The 17,522-nt window shown below is 37.8% G+C and overlaps 2 protein-coding genes across 3 annotated transcripts in view; one reads left to right on the top strand and one right to left on the bottom strand.

The window, feature by feature from the left end:
* The window catches only part of LOC126092602 (CCAAT/enhancer-binding protein gamma-like), a 64,040-nt gene extending 51,260 nt beyond the window's left edge, over window positions 1–12,780 (bottom strand). Inside the window, exons 1-2 of the mRNA XM_049908300.1 lie at window positions 12,655–12,780; window positions 11,451–11,764 (exon numbers count right to left, since the gene is read on the bottom strand). Of these exons, the coding sequence (XP_049764257.1) occupies window positions 11,451–11,597 (147 nt within the window). The 5' untranslated portion in view covers window positions 11,598–11,764; window positions 12,655–12,780. The remainder of the gene's footprint in view (window positions 1–11,450; window positions 11,765–12,654) is intronic.
* The window catches only part of LOC126092601 (trafficking protein particle complex subunit 12), a 158,929-nt gene continuing 154,133 nt past the window's right edge, over window positions 12,727–17,522 (top strand). The window contains exons 1-2 of one of the 2 annotated variants that reach the window (XM_049908298.1): window positions 12,727–12,861; window positions 13,226–14,036. In XM_049908298.1, the coding sequence (XP_049764255.1) occupies window positions 13,233–14,036 (804 nt within the window). In that variant the 5' untranslated portion in view covers window positions 12,727–12,861; window positions 13,226–13,232. The other variant, XM_049908299.1, reaches the window with a different exon arrangement.

Genomic DNA, 17,522 nt, shown 5'->3' with positions numbered 1-17,522 from the left:
AGAAATCCTTGGGTAACACAAGAGATATTGAATTTGACTAATGAAAGGAGAAAATATAAGAATGCAAGAAATGCAAAATGGCTAAGCAGAAATGGCTAGAGGACAAATGTAAGGATGTAGAGGCATATATCAATAGGAGTAAGATAGATACTACCTACAGGAAGATTAAAGATACCTTTGGAGAAAAGAGAACCGCATGTATGAATATCAAGAGCTCAGATGGAAAACCAATCCTAAGCAAAGAAGGGAAAGAAGAAAGGTGGAAGGAGTATATAGAATGTCTACACAATGGAGATGTACTTAAAGGCAATATTACGGAAATGGAAAAGGATGAAGATGAAATGGGAGATTTGATACTGCAGGAAGGATTTGACATGGCACTGAAAGACTCAGACTTCAAGAAGAATGTAATAATTCCAACTCCAAAGAAAGCAGGTGTTAACATATGTGAAAATTACAGAACTCTCAGTTTAGTAAGTAATGGCTGCAAAATACTAACATGAATTCTTCACAGATGAATGGAAAAATTGGTAGAAGCTGACCTCAGGGAAGATCAGTTTGGATTCCATAGAAATGTTAGAATATGCAAGGCAATATTGGCCCTATGACATACCTTACAAGATAGATTAAACTTATGTTTCTAGCATTTGTAGACCTTGAGTGACTTCTGATAATGTTAACTGGAATACTCTTTCAAATTCTGAAGGTGGCAGGAGTGAAATACAGGGAGCAAAAGGCTATGTACAATTTGTACAAAAACCAGGAGGCAGTTCAAAGAGTCGAAGGGCATGAAAGGGAAGCAATGGTTGAGAAGGGAGTGAGACAGGGTCAATCTGTACATTGAGCAACCAGCAAATAAATAAATAAATAAATAAATAAATAAGTCTGCAGTAGAAATTAAAATCCATGGAGAAGAAATAAAAACTTTGAGGTTTGGCAATGATAATGTAATTCTGTCAGAGACTGCAAAGGACCTGAAAGAGCAGTTGAACGGAATGGGCAGTGTCTTGAGAGGAGGATGTAAGATGAACATCAACAAAAGCAAAACCAACATAACGGAATGTAGTCTAACTAAATCAGGTGATGCTGACGGAATGACACACTTAAAGCAGTAGATGAGTTTTGCTATTTGGGCAGCAAAATAACAGATGGTCGAAGTAGAGAGGATGTAAAATGTAGACTGGCTATAGCAAAGAAAACGTTTCTGAAGAAGAGACATTTGTTAATATAGAGTATAGATTAAAATGCCAGGATGTCCTTTCTGAAAGTATTTGTATGGAGTGCAGCCATGTATGGAAGTGAAACAGGGACGATAAATAGTTTAGACAAGAAGAGAATAGAAGTTTTCAAAATGTGGTGCTACAGAAGAATGCTGAAGATTAGATGGGTAGATCATGTAACTAGTGAGGAGGTACAGAGTAGAACTGAAGAGAAGAGGGATTTGTGGCGCAACTTGACTAGAAGAAGGGATCGGTTGGTAGGACACATTCTGAGGCATCAAGGGATCACCAATTTAGTACTGGAGGACAGCGTGCAGTATAAAAATCACAGAGGGAGACCACGGGATGACACTAACCAGATTCAGAAGGAAGTAGGTTGCAGTGGTTACTCTGAGATGAAGAAGCTTGCACAGGATACAGTAGCATCAAACCAGTCTCTGGACTGAAGACCACAACAACAACGACAACAACAATGACAATCCTGGATTCCCTCAAAAGAGCAGGAATCCATTTGTCAAAGAGCAGTACTCAACCCTGACGAGTCAGAATGACCTTGTTTTGCTTCCATCTTTAAAGCATTATGCCATAATCAGATTATTGGTTTCACAGGCCACAACTTCTTTGTGTTCTCTTCCATCCCCTCCTTCCTGTTGTGCATGGCTATGCTTCTGAACAGTCATATTACAGCACAACGAAGCTTTACATTTTTCCATGGTAGGTATTTTACATGCCTTCTAATTTGTTGCATACACCAGTGAATTGCTCTGAATTTCCGTATACCTTAGTTCCCAGCATAATATGTTGTAGGTATAGTCCAAGATTAACTGTATTGCTTTCTCCGATGGGTAAATGCACTGGATAGCTTAGTGTGCTCAGGGAATCAAAGCAGTTGATGAATTTTTTAACCCAAAAATACCTCAGGTTTCATCCACTCCCAAGCTCTCAGGATCAGATATAGCTAATCAGACTCAGAATTCAATAAATGGGTCTGGAGGACATTATTGTAGTTAACTCAGCAGTCAAGGCTATCTCCCACTTATACTCAACAGCGTAAGTATTTAGCCAAAGGTGGTTTTCAGGAATACATTGGGAGCACATTGTAAGGAGGATAAGCGGAGGTCCTTGAAAAAGACTGCAAGGTGCATTCCAACTGGTAATCCCACTTGAGGGCGGATGTCAAGGGGTCAATGCAGATGCAAAAAGAATTTCTAAGTTGTATGACGAGGAAACTGTCAGATGGCAATTACACTAGAGAGCAACAGTTAGTACCTTTGGTTCTGAAGAGAGAAAATTCCCACTTCAACAACGAGACTGTCAACAGGACTTGTCCGGAAGGTGCATGTGGCTAGTCTAACACCACAATGATGGTCTGAGTCTAACAATTTGAAAGCTGAAGGTGCCATAAACCTGGTAAATATAGTCCAGTCAGGATGAAACCAGGACCCAATAAATACACAGGAGAGTAGCAAGATCCACATTCTGAGGTGTGCAAGGAAGCAGAAGGCATTAAGCTTCTGCATTCAGCCAGTCTTTTATGAATTTGAAGCAGCTAAGTATTCATCTTGTCATAGAAGAATCCCAAAAAAATAGGGACTAAGCAACAACGTCCAAGCGTTGAGTACATAAGTAGAGTTCTGAAGTCAGGATGGATAGTGGTATGATGAGAGAAATTCATGAACTGCATTTATGCAGAGGGCAATTGGAAATCATGGGAAAGGGTCCATGCAGAAGCCCTTTGGATGGCACCTTGGAGCGGATATTCAGCCAAGGGTACACAGTCAGAGCTGTACCAAATGCAAAAGTCATCAATACACAGCATGTGGGTACCCAGTGACCTGGCAGAGGTCTAGCCCAGTGATGGCGTTGAGGACGAGTGTGACACTCAGCACACAGGTCTGGGAGAGGTCATTCTCTTGGACTTGTGGAGAGCTAAGTATGAACTCGAACCTAGAACAACCCCAAGGTTTTGAAGAAAAACTTGGTGTGTTTGGTGCATATTGGGCCAGATACTAGTGCACCCTCCGCTCGAAACCATTCCACATGACTGTATCCAGTTCTGCGCATGTAGAGAAGACTTCACAGCTCTCCACTTTGACAAACCTTTAAACAAGTTAGAACTGTTCAAATATCGAATTTTTCTATCCGTTTTTCAAATATTATGTACCATAGTTTCATTCACATTGTAAATTAATGCCAGATTTCGTGTACCAGTGCAGCATTCTTAGTTTATGTATTATTTCCAGTTTCTGCTATGTCATTAACAAAACACATTTTCGTGTTTCAGTCATTGTTCAACACTAACAGAAACCAAAGACTATCTTCTGCAACAATTACAGTCCAGTGCTTGCAGTGTAAGAGCAGAACATTGTTTACTACACTTGTGCTGTAAAGTGAGATTATCACACACCCATGACTACTCCTGGGTTAAAGAAAAATTTTCAGCAGCAAAAAAGAAGTTTGAGAAACAGGTCACAGATAATCTGCAAAGTAGATAACTTGCCTGTGAATAATAGAGTTTACTGTATTCTGCCATTCGTGGTCATGGAATAATTTCTGAATGTGTATTTGTAGTAGCACAGTGGGAGACTGAGGTTAAGTAAGTGTATTTACAGGCAGTGGGGGAGGAAGGAGTGGGGATTGATACTGAACTACACCCAATCACTGTGGGGGGGGGGGGGGGGGGCAAAAACCATTATTTAAGAAATTATGTAAATGGTCATTGCATTGCCATACTTTGTACTAAGAATAGTACTTTAGTTCAGAGCCATGGAGTCCTGCCAACATTAACACAGCTAAATTAGTGATAGCCTTCTTAATTTGCACTTAATGGATTTGCTCATACTTTCATTGAGGTGTAGTGATAATTTCATGTCAATATTTGTTGAAATTATATCCCATACTTTATGCCACCACGACCAGCCAAATCAGAGTAGTTTGGAACAAGCCATAATCTGATTTTGGCTTTGCAGAAAAATGATCGTGTAGAGACTATTGAGGGTTGCTGGGAATGATTTGGACCATAACTGCAGCTAAGCAGTTGGGGTTGACATTGTGCTGGGAAGGTGCCTCACATAAACGTGAAATGTGTCACTCAGAGTAATAATACGAGCCCTGTACAAAGCATTTTGCTGAAAGTTTAAATGCAGAACTTTAGGAATTTTTCAACACGATGGACCAGTCACACAAAGGTATGATCAGTGGATTGCTCTTATGCTGTCCCGCAATATATGATATGGTCCAAACCTGAATACTACTGGTAAGAGGTTACTTATGGACTAATTTCCAGAAGTGTTCAATGTAAACAAATACTTGATCCCAGAAGACAGGGCTGCTGAATAACTATTCATACAGTCGCAATCATCAGCTGAGAAACAAAAAGGAACGAGCTCATATCACTGTAGGAAATGTAAAACTCTAAAGGGTTTTTTGCTGGTTTACTGTACATAACAGGACATGATTTGAAAATTATTGAAATTGAACTGATTCTCCTAAATGGAGAACAGTCAGTATCACATTGCTATACGTTTAATATAAAGAAAGGGGGAATGACTACACACAAAAAGTGCAGTGAAGTCCCAGGTCATAGACTTAAATAACTGCATTGAATAGCTCGAAGAGTGCTGTAAGTCAGTAGTAGACTTGAAAACCTGGAAAATAGTGACTTGACAGTTTACAAGTCCCCAAACAGGAAGCATTTTAAGCTTCATCAACCAATTAGAAAGGATGCTAATAAAATGCAGCAGAAATAACTGAGAAGTAATTATGTTGAGATTTCAGTATTGACTTCATTTTGGGTAGTTAAATCAAGGGCACTTGGTGATATCCACCTTTGATTTGTTTCCCTCATTAAAATACCCTACAAGAATTGCAAGACATAGTGCAACAGTGAGTTATAATTTCACAATACTTTTCACAAAATAAATGAGATCTATAGTAAATTGTTTAGCTGACAATGATTGTCAGATGGCAGCAATAGATCATCAGTCAAGCTTAGCTAATAAGTGAAAATTACAATTTCACAGAATCATAAATCCTAACTTGTACTATTCAGAGATTTCATTGGCAGATTGTGGCTTACATCTTAGATCAATGTAATTTGCTTTAGAAAGAAAGACTTCCATTTAACACTGTGAACTAGTTAAAATAAGAAATAAGAGCACTGAGTGAGATGGCACAGTAGTCAGCACACTGGACTCGCATTGAGAATGACGATGGTTCAAATTCGCGTTCGGCCATCCTGATTTAGGTTTCATGATTTCTCTAAATTGTTTCAGGGAAATGCCAGGATGGTTCCTTTTGAAGGGCATGGCTAATTTCCTTCCTCATACTTTCCTAATCTGAGCATGTGCTCCATCTCTAATGACCTTGTTGTCAATGGGAAGTGTGACTAGTTTCCTTCTCCTCTTACAAAAGAACTCTATAAACACTACAGTGCAAATTTTCCACTGTCACCAAGCAGGTAAAAATCATGTATTGTGCAAATGTGGATCAGTGAAGTAAATTGGAGAAGAGGATTCTGGTCAGACGAATATAGGGTTGTCTCACCAGCAGCAGAAAATAGGATAATGGGAGTAGGATTTGTTGTGAACAGGAGGGTAGATCCGAAAGTGAATATGAACATTTCAGTAATAGGGTTACTCCCATCAGAATCTACAGCAAACCAATGACAAAAATAATAATAATTTACATGTTGATACCACAAGCAGATGATGATGAAATAATGTATATGAGAGCATTGAGCAAGTAACTCAATATGTAAAGAGGTGGAAATCAAATAATTGTGGGGATTGAAATATTTCAGCAGGGAGGAAATGAAGATACAGTTATGGGAGAACATGGGCTCGGTAGTAGGAATATGAGTGTAGAAACACTATTAGAGTTCTTCAATAAATTTTAGTTAGTAAGAGCAATACACTGTTACAAATGCAAAGAGTGGTGATATCTTGGAAAAGGTGTGAAGGCAGTGAAAGGTGCCAAAGGCATGAAGACACTGAAAGGTGCCAACTGGATTATGCCAGGGCGAGACAGATTCTGAAATCAGATGTTGAGTTGTAAGATGTAACCAGGAGCTTATATGAACTTGGATAAGAATTTAATAGTGACAAAGAGGAGGATGAAGTTCAAGAGACTCATCTGCAAGAATCAGCATGGGAAAAAAGTGAGATACTGAAGTGCTGTGAAATGAAGTGTGTTTGAATTTGTCTGGTTATGTAGATCGTGCAGTATTGAGTACCACAGTAGGCTGTTCAGTTGAACAGACATCTCTAAAAAGCACACAGGGTTGCCACAAGTTCTGGAAGTCGGGGAATTTCAGATGTGTCAGAACTCAGGGAAATATCCAAGAAATTTGAAGGAAAAAATGGAAAAAATCTCATTTTTGTCTCAGTAGATGAAATGGTTTGTTTACTGAGTTGTCATGCATAGTCACTGGCTGGGTGCAGCTGAGTATGTGAGCTTCACCCCTATTCCCTCATTCTTACTGCTTCTTCCCTTCCTACCATTCCCATCAGCTTGCAGCCATTGTTGCCACCACTTCTTGCCGCTAGCCAAGCAGCTGCCGGTGAGAGGCAGGAAGGTGTGAGGGTGGTTTGTTTCGATCTGATTCTCGGAGGCTATTGACGCAGTGGCTGGAGACAGCGGTCATGTCTGAATGAGTTGTGTCAGAGTGATTGTGTGAATGTATGTGTGTTCTCATTTTCTGACAAAGGCAATGGGCAAAAATTTAGTTGTGAGTGTGTGATTGCCTTTTCTATGTGCCTGTCTGCAGCTCATCAATCATCTTTACGGTGAGTTGTTACCTACCCTCATTCTTGGAGTATTTGCGCAAGTTATCTGTTGCATGAATTGAGTATTGCGGTCTCATTTCATCAACATGAAGCCTGTGACACATGAGTAGCTGGCCACTCGAGTGGACTTCCACAACCAGCCAGAACCGCAGGCCATTTCTGCATGTATCGCTAACAGATTGGGCCTGCTGATCTGAAGCCCATTGTTTCCCACTAATGTGCCAGCCCTGCCCATTGGATCCAGTCACACCGGTGATGGATTTAAGGAATTACGACTGTCTGATTACAAGAACATTGTACAGTGCAGTGTTTTTATAAAAAATTTATTTATTCTAGCACATTTCGGCACTTCGAAAGTAGTTTATACAGGGTGGTCCATTGATCGTAACCAGGCCAGATATCTCACAAAATAAGCAACAAACAAAAATAAAAACTACAAAGAAACTTGTCTAGCCTGAAGGGGGAAACCAGATGGTGCTGCCATAGGTCAAACAGATATCAACTGCGTGTTTTTTTTTTTTTTTAATAGGAACCCCATTTTTTATTACATATTTGTGCAGTACATAAAGAAGGAAATTTTAATGCATCTTATGACTGGTTAACAAGATTTCAAAGTATCATGCTATCCAGGACAGCGCTGTCCAAGTAGGAAAGTTAAGCTGTGATAATGCACGTGCTCCTGCTAAATTTTGTAATAATTTCCACGAGTTTAATGCACAAGAAAGTTTAGAGTTGGAGCAAATATACAATGTGTACGAAATCAGGTTGTTTTGGAAGTGACTACCAACAAAGACATTAGCTTTCAAGACAGAGTGCAGTGCACCTGGTTATAAGTCAGTCAAGGAAAGCATAACTGTTGTGCTGATGGTATGGGATCACAGAGAGATGAGATTGGTGTTATACGTAAAGCCGAAAAAAGCAGTGTCATTTCAAAGGAAAAGACATGTACAATTTGCCTGTCCATTATTCTCACGAGAAAGTGACCTGGACGGTCTGAAAAATATTTCAAGCATGGTTCCTCAATTGCTTTGTGCCACAGGTGCAAGAACATTTAATGTTTAATGGTTTACTTGCAAGTGCTGTATTGTTACTGAACAATGCGCCTTAGCATCCAAGCAAAAACGTTCACAAATTTGATAACGTGATGATATCTGCAAAATATTTATATAAGTTGCACCTGAGGTTGGGTGTGATCTGATACTTGCTAAATAAAAATATCTGGCAGCCAAGGTCATGCATTATAATATTTTTATTTTATATCCTCTATGACTGGTTTGATAGTCTAGGTGTCATCTTTGGGTCTTCTGGAAATAATATTACTGTGCTTGAATCGCACAAATATAACACAAGGGCACTCTGCTTATAAAACAAAGGTGTGACATTGTCTTGTGAAATACATAGAACAGAGTAAATAAAAACTTCATAGCACCATCAGTGTGCCACAGAGTGGAGGAGAGTTCATCAACAGAGCCGTTATAGCTATGGCACATCAGGAAAGACTCCTTTGTGCACTTCATGCACAATATTATTTCCAGAAGATCAAAAGATGACATCTAGACTGTCAAAACTGGTCATTGAGGAAATAAAATAAAAATACAACACACAACCTTGGCTGCCACGTATTCTGTGAAATATTTACCTCCTAATGGGACAGCCTTAATTCAGCCAATGGATCATAGTGTCATTGTGACAAAGAAAATATGTAGAAGAAATATGCTTAAAAAAATTGTTGATGAGGGCAGCAATCTTCAGACATTTTGGAAAGAATTAACTGTGTTGGACGTAATTTATAAACTGTTGAAGGTAAAATAATCAAACCCTAGCCATGTCAAGGAAAATCACGAATCCTAAAATTGATGAAATCAGTATGTATGTACATATGTATGTATGTATGTATGTATGTATGTATGTATGGAGGATGGATGGACGGACGACGACGAGGACGAAAAATGCTCATTAGCAATGTTACTTTCTGTTTTGAGTAGTACTCCAGGGTGTGAAACTGTTTGCAAAGAAAATATTTTTGAACAATTTGATATTAACTGAATCAAGTCATGAGATGTAGAGTGACAGTAATATTTTTCAGCTAGTATACAGGTAATCTGAGGTGGTGAAAGACAGTGACAAAGATGAAACCATTCCTCTAATTCCAAAAACAGTAACTGTCATGCATGATCACTTCAATGGGCCAAAGTGTTACTGGACTACTTGGAATAGCAAGAAGAGCCTCCCTCTTCTAACAAGTTGGCAATGTGCATATGAAAAAGACGTGCTACCTCAAAAACCAATTCAAGACTATTTTGCTCCAAAATAGTGTAATGTCGTGCGAAACTCTACTGCATTGTATTCTTTGCAAGTACAATATTTTCACACATGTATGATGATCAAAGTGGAATTTATTATCAACATTAGGTAAGTGATTTTAATGACGACACTGTAATTTTTGTTTTTGAACAATCCCAAAACATTACTGTCTACTTTAATCATGGACCATCGACAGTTTTCAGGCTTTCAATTACTGCACATAATTAAGATTTCATTGTTCATGGCACATACCTGGGCATGTAGTACGCCTGTGAAGTCTGTAGTAACGTGTGCTCCAATAGTTACGCATTTAGTTATCCGAACAACGGTGTAGGTAACTGTTTTCTTTAAAAAGCACTAATAAATATTGAGCTCCTAATAGGAGACAAAGAGCAACTACTTAATATAACTGAGAAAGCAGCATTCTTTTTTCAGAACTAACTGCTTCTTTTATATTTATTTGATTTGAAGCTGGCAGAAGCCCAAACAGCATTTAATAATGTTGTTATTGTTTATTGTTACTACAGTGGGTAAATTAAGTTTCTCTGATTTGCCCATCTCTAATTAATGTGTACTTTGAATTTACTGATCCCTTGCAGGAGCTACAAAGTACATATGGAAAACCACATTAAAGCCATTTTCTCACTTGGAAGGATTTCAAGTAGAGTGAGTCAATCCATGTCGCAGTCATCGTTGTGCGATTCCATACAGAATTACAAGTTTTAGTATTCTTAATGAACATAAGGAATATTTGATACTAGTTGTCAGCTTTGACCACAAACAATGTTCATGGCTCCTGTGACATCAGTTTTTGGTGCATATTTATTTGTTAAGTTGGCAAATCATAAAACCTTTGACAGACTGATCTGCAACTTGGCCCATTTGGAAAGATACAGCCACTCATATTACATAAGAATCGTGATGTTTACGACATTTGTCATGTTTCCTACATTACTGGTCAAATCTAAGAACTAGTATTAATCTCTTTATCTGTTTTGGGAATTAATACAGTTTCACTTGCTTTCCACTGCAGCACATTGTTTTTGAATTTGGTCTGCCTAAAAGAACTTCACTATCAAGAGACTACATTGACATTCCAATACCAGCATTACTTTCAAGCTTGTGCGTAGTTTGCAGAAGGCCACCTTCGCCAATCTAAATGGTTTTTTAATGGGACAGTTTGTGCAATAATACAATGTGATTTAGTGTCAGAAACTCTTTGAAAACAATCCCAGAAACTCCCCAAAGAATAAGAGGCTACCCTCAACAAATTAATTGAATTTAATAATGCTGCATCAATATACAACCAAACCATCTCTGAACTTAAGTGAGATCAGGACATGGTACAGATCAGTATGTTACCACACCTAAGATTTTATACAAGGAGCTCACACTACCCAACAGATCATCATCATAACCGCTGTTCCCTGGTCTCCTGTTTGTGCTTGTACAGTGTCACACACTACAAAATTATGCCCCCGAACGAAGTCTATATTTTTTCAGTAGCTTGTAGTGACGTGCTTCAACTAGATTACTTCTATTATTCACAAAACAATTATTCCTGCTACTACATCTCAAAAACATCACACATATTTAACAGTTAAAGTACTAGGCCAAATTCCAGACAAGCTACTTTCACCTCTATTTTAGTGTCTGACGACACATCTTCACTATTGTCATGTGATGGTGATCCAAGGCAAAGTAACATTGTCTAAGATTTAATTTGCAAACTAAGTATCACAGGCTTACACTGTACAAGATGTCAAGAAGACACAAGATAACAACTGATCACAAAGTCACAGCTAAATCAACAGGCCTTGTTATGAATTAAGTCTTACTTTTCTACACCATCACAGTGATTGATTATTCCACTTGCTATAAACTTTCAAACAATATGACAATAATCTTTATATACTAAATAGTTGAATGATAGTTTCTACAGAAGAAATTTGTGATATGCATAGTTTTATAGCAGTTTCAAGGAAAAATCTGTACATTTTTCAATAACTACAATTGCAACTTCTTAAACAATGAACCATTTAATGTTAAGTTCTCTTAAAACTAGTTTATACTAATCATAAGGAGTGGAATAGCTTCAGGTCAGCAATTATACAAATTGATTATGTTAATTAACACTTACTTGATTGTTGCGGTCTCTGCGTCTTCTATAATCATCTTCAGTAATTTCTCCTCCACTGCTATTACCACTGCACCTCTCTTCACTTTTCCTTCTACCCTTTCCATCTTTTTTGTGCCCACCGTTGTTCTCCTTATTTCTTGGTGCCATTATTAATGTAAGTTTCTGAGTTTTGGTCAAGGAAATAGCCAAGGTACTCAAAATTATGAGGTTGAACCACCCCCTCAATGTTTTCTCCTTAGCTGAGTATTGTGACAATGGAATTTATTCCTATTGCTACAGCATGTGTTCTTCCTGATCAACCACTATTTAAGAACCTGCAATGTAAGATATTTCATTCTAGGATCATATAGCATTGAGTTAATCATCTTCAATGAAACATGTAGTGAAAACCCAATTTTTAAAGCAGCGACACAGTAACATACAATAATTCTTGTGATCACAGACATCAACAAGAAAATTCTTGGGTCTAAATGGGCAAATAATAGTAAATTATGAAAACATTAAAAGATGCAGAGCACAAGCAAAATAAAATCCTTAAGCAATTAGCACAGTAGAAAGAAATTACAAAGTATCTATAAATCTGGAGACAATGTAGGACTTTTTCTATGTCACTGCCACTGGACAAACACAACTTATGAAAATCAGTAAGCAGTAATACTGTATATGTGCTGACATTTGTTCTGAGATGACTTCCAGCATCGTCAGAATGAATAAAAAAAAAAAAATGTGTAAATGCAGCACCAGCTTGGTTTGTGGCTGGGGAAGGTGGACCAAGTGCAACAAATAATTCCGAGGAAAATTGAGACAGATGGCCTCGTGCAAACACGTGCATTCCACACACCGAACATAAGTAACATTAAATCACTGAAAACTTACATCCCCTGTCAATCTAAAACCTCCACAGAATCAATGTTTACATTTTACACAACCAATGGTGGAACCAACTAAGGCCGAAAAAATAATTTCACAACGAAACGGACACAATTTAAAGTCACACAAACTATTCACTGTCAACACTTGTGTTCAATAATGCGCAAATAACGAACTTGCGCTCATCATTTTTAAGTTAACATAAAGAAACGAAACAGCTTAAAGCGTCAAAAGATTGTTACAAACTTGGAAAATCGCACGACAGGTTTGCGTGTATGTACGAGGTAAGGTAACAGCACACTTTACGTACAACGCATCGTCGTGACACCTTTACCTGTCCAAATACTGAAGGTAAATGTTCTGAACAGCTACCTGCTGCTCCTCATTGCGCTTCTTTCGCCATGATGTTTTGCTTCTCGCTGTGACGAAATAACAAGCGAAGGCCTTGAAAGCGTCGAAGATAAAAGCATTAATTGTGTTGCAACAGTCCGAAATTTGGGAACAGTTACCAACGAGCGAAAAGCAGCAACACTACATATTTGTAAGTAATAGCTGGCTGTCAGATATTACTCACCTGACAACAGTTATAGTCAATTGTCATCGTATCTGTTTGCAAACACAATTGGATTCGATTCGATGAAACAGTGTACACATTTGACAGCTGCGGGTACTATCAATTATAATTAAAATGGACAGAAACCGTGAGCACTCACTTGACTGAGGTGAATGACAGCAGTTGTAAAAATCTCAGACAAATAATTACATATTTTACATGAAATCTCCGTTTTAGTCCTGTTCTTAATGAGCTACAGAAATAATTTCGGGGAAATGTTGTGCATCCAAATTATTTATAATCATTGTTATTGAATGGTAATTCAATTGTAATTTCCTTCTTTCTTCTGCAGATAAAACATGAACATTCACAGAAACGGAAAAACTGAAACTTCTACTTTATCAGTGGATCACACTACGAATTCCTCAGGATTTAAACAAGCTAATGTCACTGCCGTGTCAAATTTTTTGGTCAGATATGAATCAGAGAAAGTCAGTCAAACTAATTCTACGGATAAAAATGATAAACCTTCTTTAAGTAAGTATTTTTCACAAACAACGCAGTCGCCAGCAACTAGCTTCTTCGACCAGCTATCAGGAGCATCAAATAATCCGGCAATGATGACCAGTGTTCGTGAGAGTTCCAGTTCACAGGACCTGTTTAGTGCAAGCCAGTCTCAAGTATTTACAGGTCAGGCACAGAAACAGTTTGGTGCAAATCAGTCACAGTCATTGTTTGGTGCTGCTCAAACGAAACTGCCAAGAGAAAATGAACCTACTGTCTGTCGGATCTTTGCATCACAGGAAATGTCACCAGCTGTTGATACATCTAATCCTTCATCTGCAAAGGCATTTTTTGATATGCTTGGTAGTGTTAGTGGTAGTGGGAACCACATTTTGTCTGTTGAAATGCCAAGTGACACAACTAGTAGTGTACTGACTTCTCCAGATTTAACAGCCACCACAGATGACGATATTTCATTCTTGTCACCTTCATCACCACCAGGACAGCATCCAAGTGAAGCAGACAGGCGTCGTGATGCTTGGATCCCAACAGAGCACACACGCAAGGCCCTAATAGCAGCAGCAACTTCACCACCTGGTACATATGCCCCTGATCGTGAGCTTCTGACAATGCCAGGGGTAGTTCTTGAAGATGAAATGGTAAGAAATTTAATATATACTATGTTTTCATTTTTTGTAAGGTTACATTAAAACAAGCAGTAAAATCATAAAATGAACACTGCATATAGGTATCTCTTAAAAAGATTATGTCACGTTCTCAACGTTTCCAGTTGAGTATTTTCTTCTGTAACTTTATCCCCCATCCACATTTTTTAACCCTTCTCCTACAGCAGTCTTTGTGTGGTAAAACTGTACAATTACTGTGTTTGGAGGCATCAGTGGTGAGGAATAATGATTCACTGAGGTCATGCCTGACAAGGCAAGGGACAGCACAGCACAAGAGCTTTAAGTGATCAACAACTTGTTAGCCAGCCTATTCCAGACAACAAAGGAAATTTAGGGAAAACATTCGCATAGTTGTAAATGTGGTAGGAGAGAGTGCCACGAACAACATACTGAATAGATTAGATTAGATTAGAGTAATACTTGTTCCATAGATCATGAATACGACACTTCGTAATGATGTGGAACATGTCAGGTTAATAAAAGATGTCTGTACAAGATATTACATTACACAAAATATTGCATGACATTAATGTTTAAGAAGTTGTTTTTTTTCCCTTAATTTATATCTAAAAATTCAGCCAATGAATAGAAGGAGTTGTCATCTAGAAATTCTTTTAATTTATTTTTAAATGTTAGTTGGCTATCTGTCAGGCTTTTGATGCTGTTTGGTAGGTGACCAAAGACTTTTGTGGCAGCATAATTTACCCCTTTCTGTGCCAAAATCAGATTTAACCCTGCATAGTGAAGATCATCCTTTCTCCTGGTGTTATAGCTATGCACACTGCTATTACTTTTGAACTGGGTTGGATTATTAACAACAAATTTCATAAGTGAATATATCTACTGTGAGGATCCCTAGATCCTTAAATAGATGTCTGCAGGATGACCGTGGGTGGGCTCCAGCAATTATTCTGATTACACGTTTTTGAGCAATGAATACTTTTCTACTTAACGATGAATTACCCCATAATATGATGCCATACGAAAGCAGTGAATGAAAGCAGGCATAGTAAGCTAATTTACTGAGATTCTTATCACCAAAATTTGCAATAACCCTAGTAGCGTACGTAGCTGAACTCAGACGTTTCAGCAGACCATCAATATGTTGCTTCTAGTTTAACCTCTCATCAATGGACACACCTAAAATTTTTGAAAATTCTACCTTAGCTACAGACTTCTGTTCAAAGTCTATATTTATTACTGGAGTTGTGCCATTTACTATACAGAACTGTATATACTGTGTTTTATCAAAATTTAAAGAGAGTCCGTTTGCTGAGAACCACTTAATAATTTTGTGAAAAACATCATTTACAATTACATCACTTAGTTCTTGGTTTTTGTTATTACTATACTTGTATCATCAGCAAAGAGAACTAACTTTGCATCTTCAGCAATGTGGAATGGTAGGTCATTAATGTATATCAAGAACAGTAAAGGACCTAAGACCAAACCCTGTGGGACCCCGTACTTGATAGCCCCCCCAGTTTGAGGAATCAGCTGTTTTTTTAACATTACATGAACCACTTATTTCAACTTTCTGCAATCTTCCAGTTAAGTATGAATTAAACCACTTGTGCACTGCCCCCCTTGAACCATAATGATTTAGCTTATCTAAAAGAATTCCATGATTTACACAATCAAAGGCCTTTGAGAGATCACAAAAAATACCAATGGGTGATGTCCGGTTATTCAGAGCATTTAATATTTGATCAGTGAAAGCGTATATAGCATTTTCTGTTGAAAAGCCTGTCTGAAAACCAAACTGACATTTTGTTAGTACTTTATTTTTGCAAATATGGGAGGCTACTCTTGAATACATTACTTTCTCAAAAATTTTTGATGGAGCTGTCAAAAGAGAAATTGGGTGGTAGTTGTTGACATCCGACGTAACTCCCTTTTTATACTATGGTTTTACAATAGCATATTTCAGTCTATCGGTGAAAACACCCTGCTCCAAAGAGCTGTTACATACGTGGCTGAGAATCCTACTTATCTGTGGGGAACAAGCTTTAAGTACCTTGCTGGAAATGCCATCAATTCCGTAAGAGCTTTTACTTTTCAGGGAGTGTATTATTTTACTGATTTCAGAGGTAGAGGTTGGTGGAATTACAGTTGTTTCAAACTGCACAGGTATGGCCTCTTCTATTAGTAGCCTAGCCTCTTCTAGTGAAGTTCTAGATCCTTTTTTTCTCCACAACATTTAAAAAATGATTATTGAAAATATTTTCAATTTCTGATTGTTTGTTAGTACACTTGTCATTCAGTTTTATGGCACTAAAGTCTTCCTGTACTCTTGGTTGCCCTGTTCCCCTTTCAATAATATTCCAAATTGTTTTAACTCTATTATCAGAGTTACTGATCTCAGACATGATACACACATGCTTCTGGACTTTTTAATAACTTTTCTTAGTACTGCACAATAGTTTTTATAATATTGAACAATTTCGAGGTCAGTACTCCCTTTTGCTGCTAGATACAGTTCTCTTTTACAGTTGCAACATATTCTTATTCCTTTAGTTAGCCAAGGTTTTTTATATGTTTTCTTGGAATTATGTTTAACTGTTTTCTTGGGAAAACAATTTTCAAATACCCTTAAAAATGTATCGTGAAATAAGTTATATTTCAAGTTTGCAATGGGTTCCTTATACACTTCATCCCAGTCTAGCTGCTGTAGGCTTTCCCTAAAGTTTGCCATATTTATATTGTTAATTGAACGCACTGCTTTGAAAGTCTGATTTGATATACTGCATGGAGCTATGTCATGTACTGCAACTAGCTGTGCGCCATGATCTGAAAGACCATTCTCAACACGATAAGCATTTATGTCCTTAAACTTATCTTGGTCTATAAAAAAGTCTGACTGATGGGATATGAGAATTTGGATGGGGTGGGGGGATGTTTAAAGGGTACCATTTTATGCCTTCCTTGAATAACTCTAATGAAAATGTTCCCAATACAAAATTAAATTAAATCAAATTTCCTGCAAAAAAAATCCTATTCATTTTTTCTTTTGCACTAATAGTTTCCACATTGCAGGGTATAGAAAAATTGCAGTTAATAAACATATTGTTTTAACAGTGTACAATTAATGTTTATCTTTAAACGAAGTGGGTTAAAAACAAAAATTAAAAGTGCGTACCACGTTCAAGTGCCGTAGAGATTTATTAAAGGGTAAATTGTGTTTCAGGGATGTAATAGGGTGGAAGGTATGTGGGGTAGAAACATGAGGGGAGGTAGGTCACCGGATTGTGTTTGTGCCCTTCCCAACTTGATAGTTCTCCAAATGAAGATCAAGCAGGTGCTGACACACTTCATACATCCCACTGTGTGGGTCAATGGAAGCGTCCGATTCCCCCATCTGCTCTGACCCCATAACGTAAGGGTGTTGTGGCGTGTGATGTCATTATGGTGCAGAGTTTATGATGTTTGACTTTTGAATTTTTGAGATGTTGGGGTTTG

This window comes from Schistocerca cancellata, chromosome 7 (genome assembly GCF_023864275.1).
Source record: "Schistocerca cancellata isolate TAMUIC-IGC-003103 chromosome 7, iqSchCanc2.1, whole genome shotgun sequence".
NCBI lineage: Eukaryota > Metazoa > Arthropoda > Insecta > Orthoptera > Acrididae > Schistocerca > Schistocerca cancellata.
The sequence above is the reverse complement of the archived record's forward strand: the minus strand, read 5'-3'. Positions and strand labels throughout refer to the sequence as shown.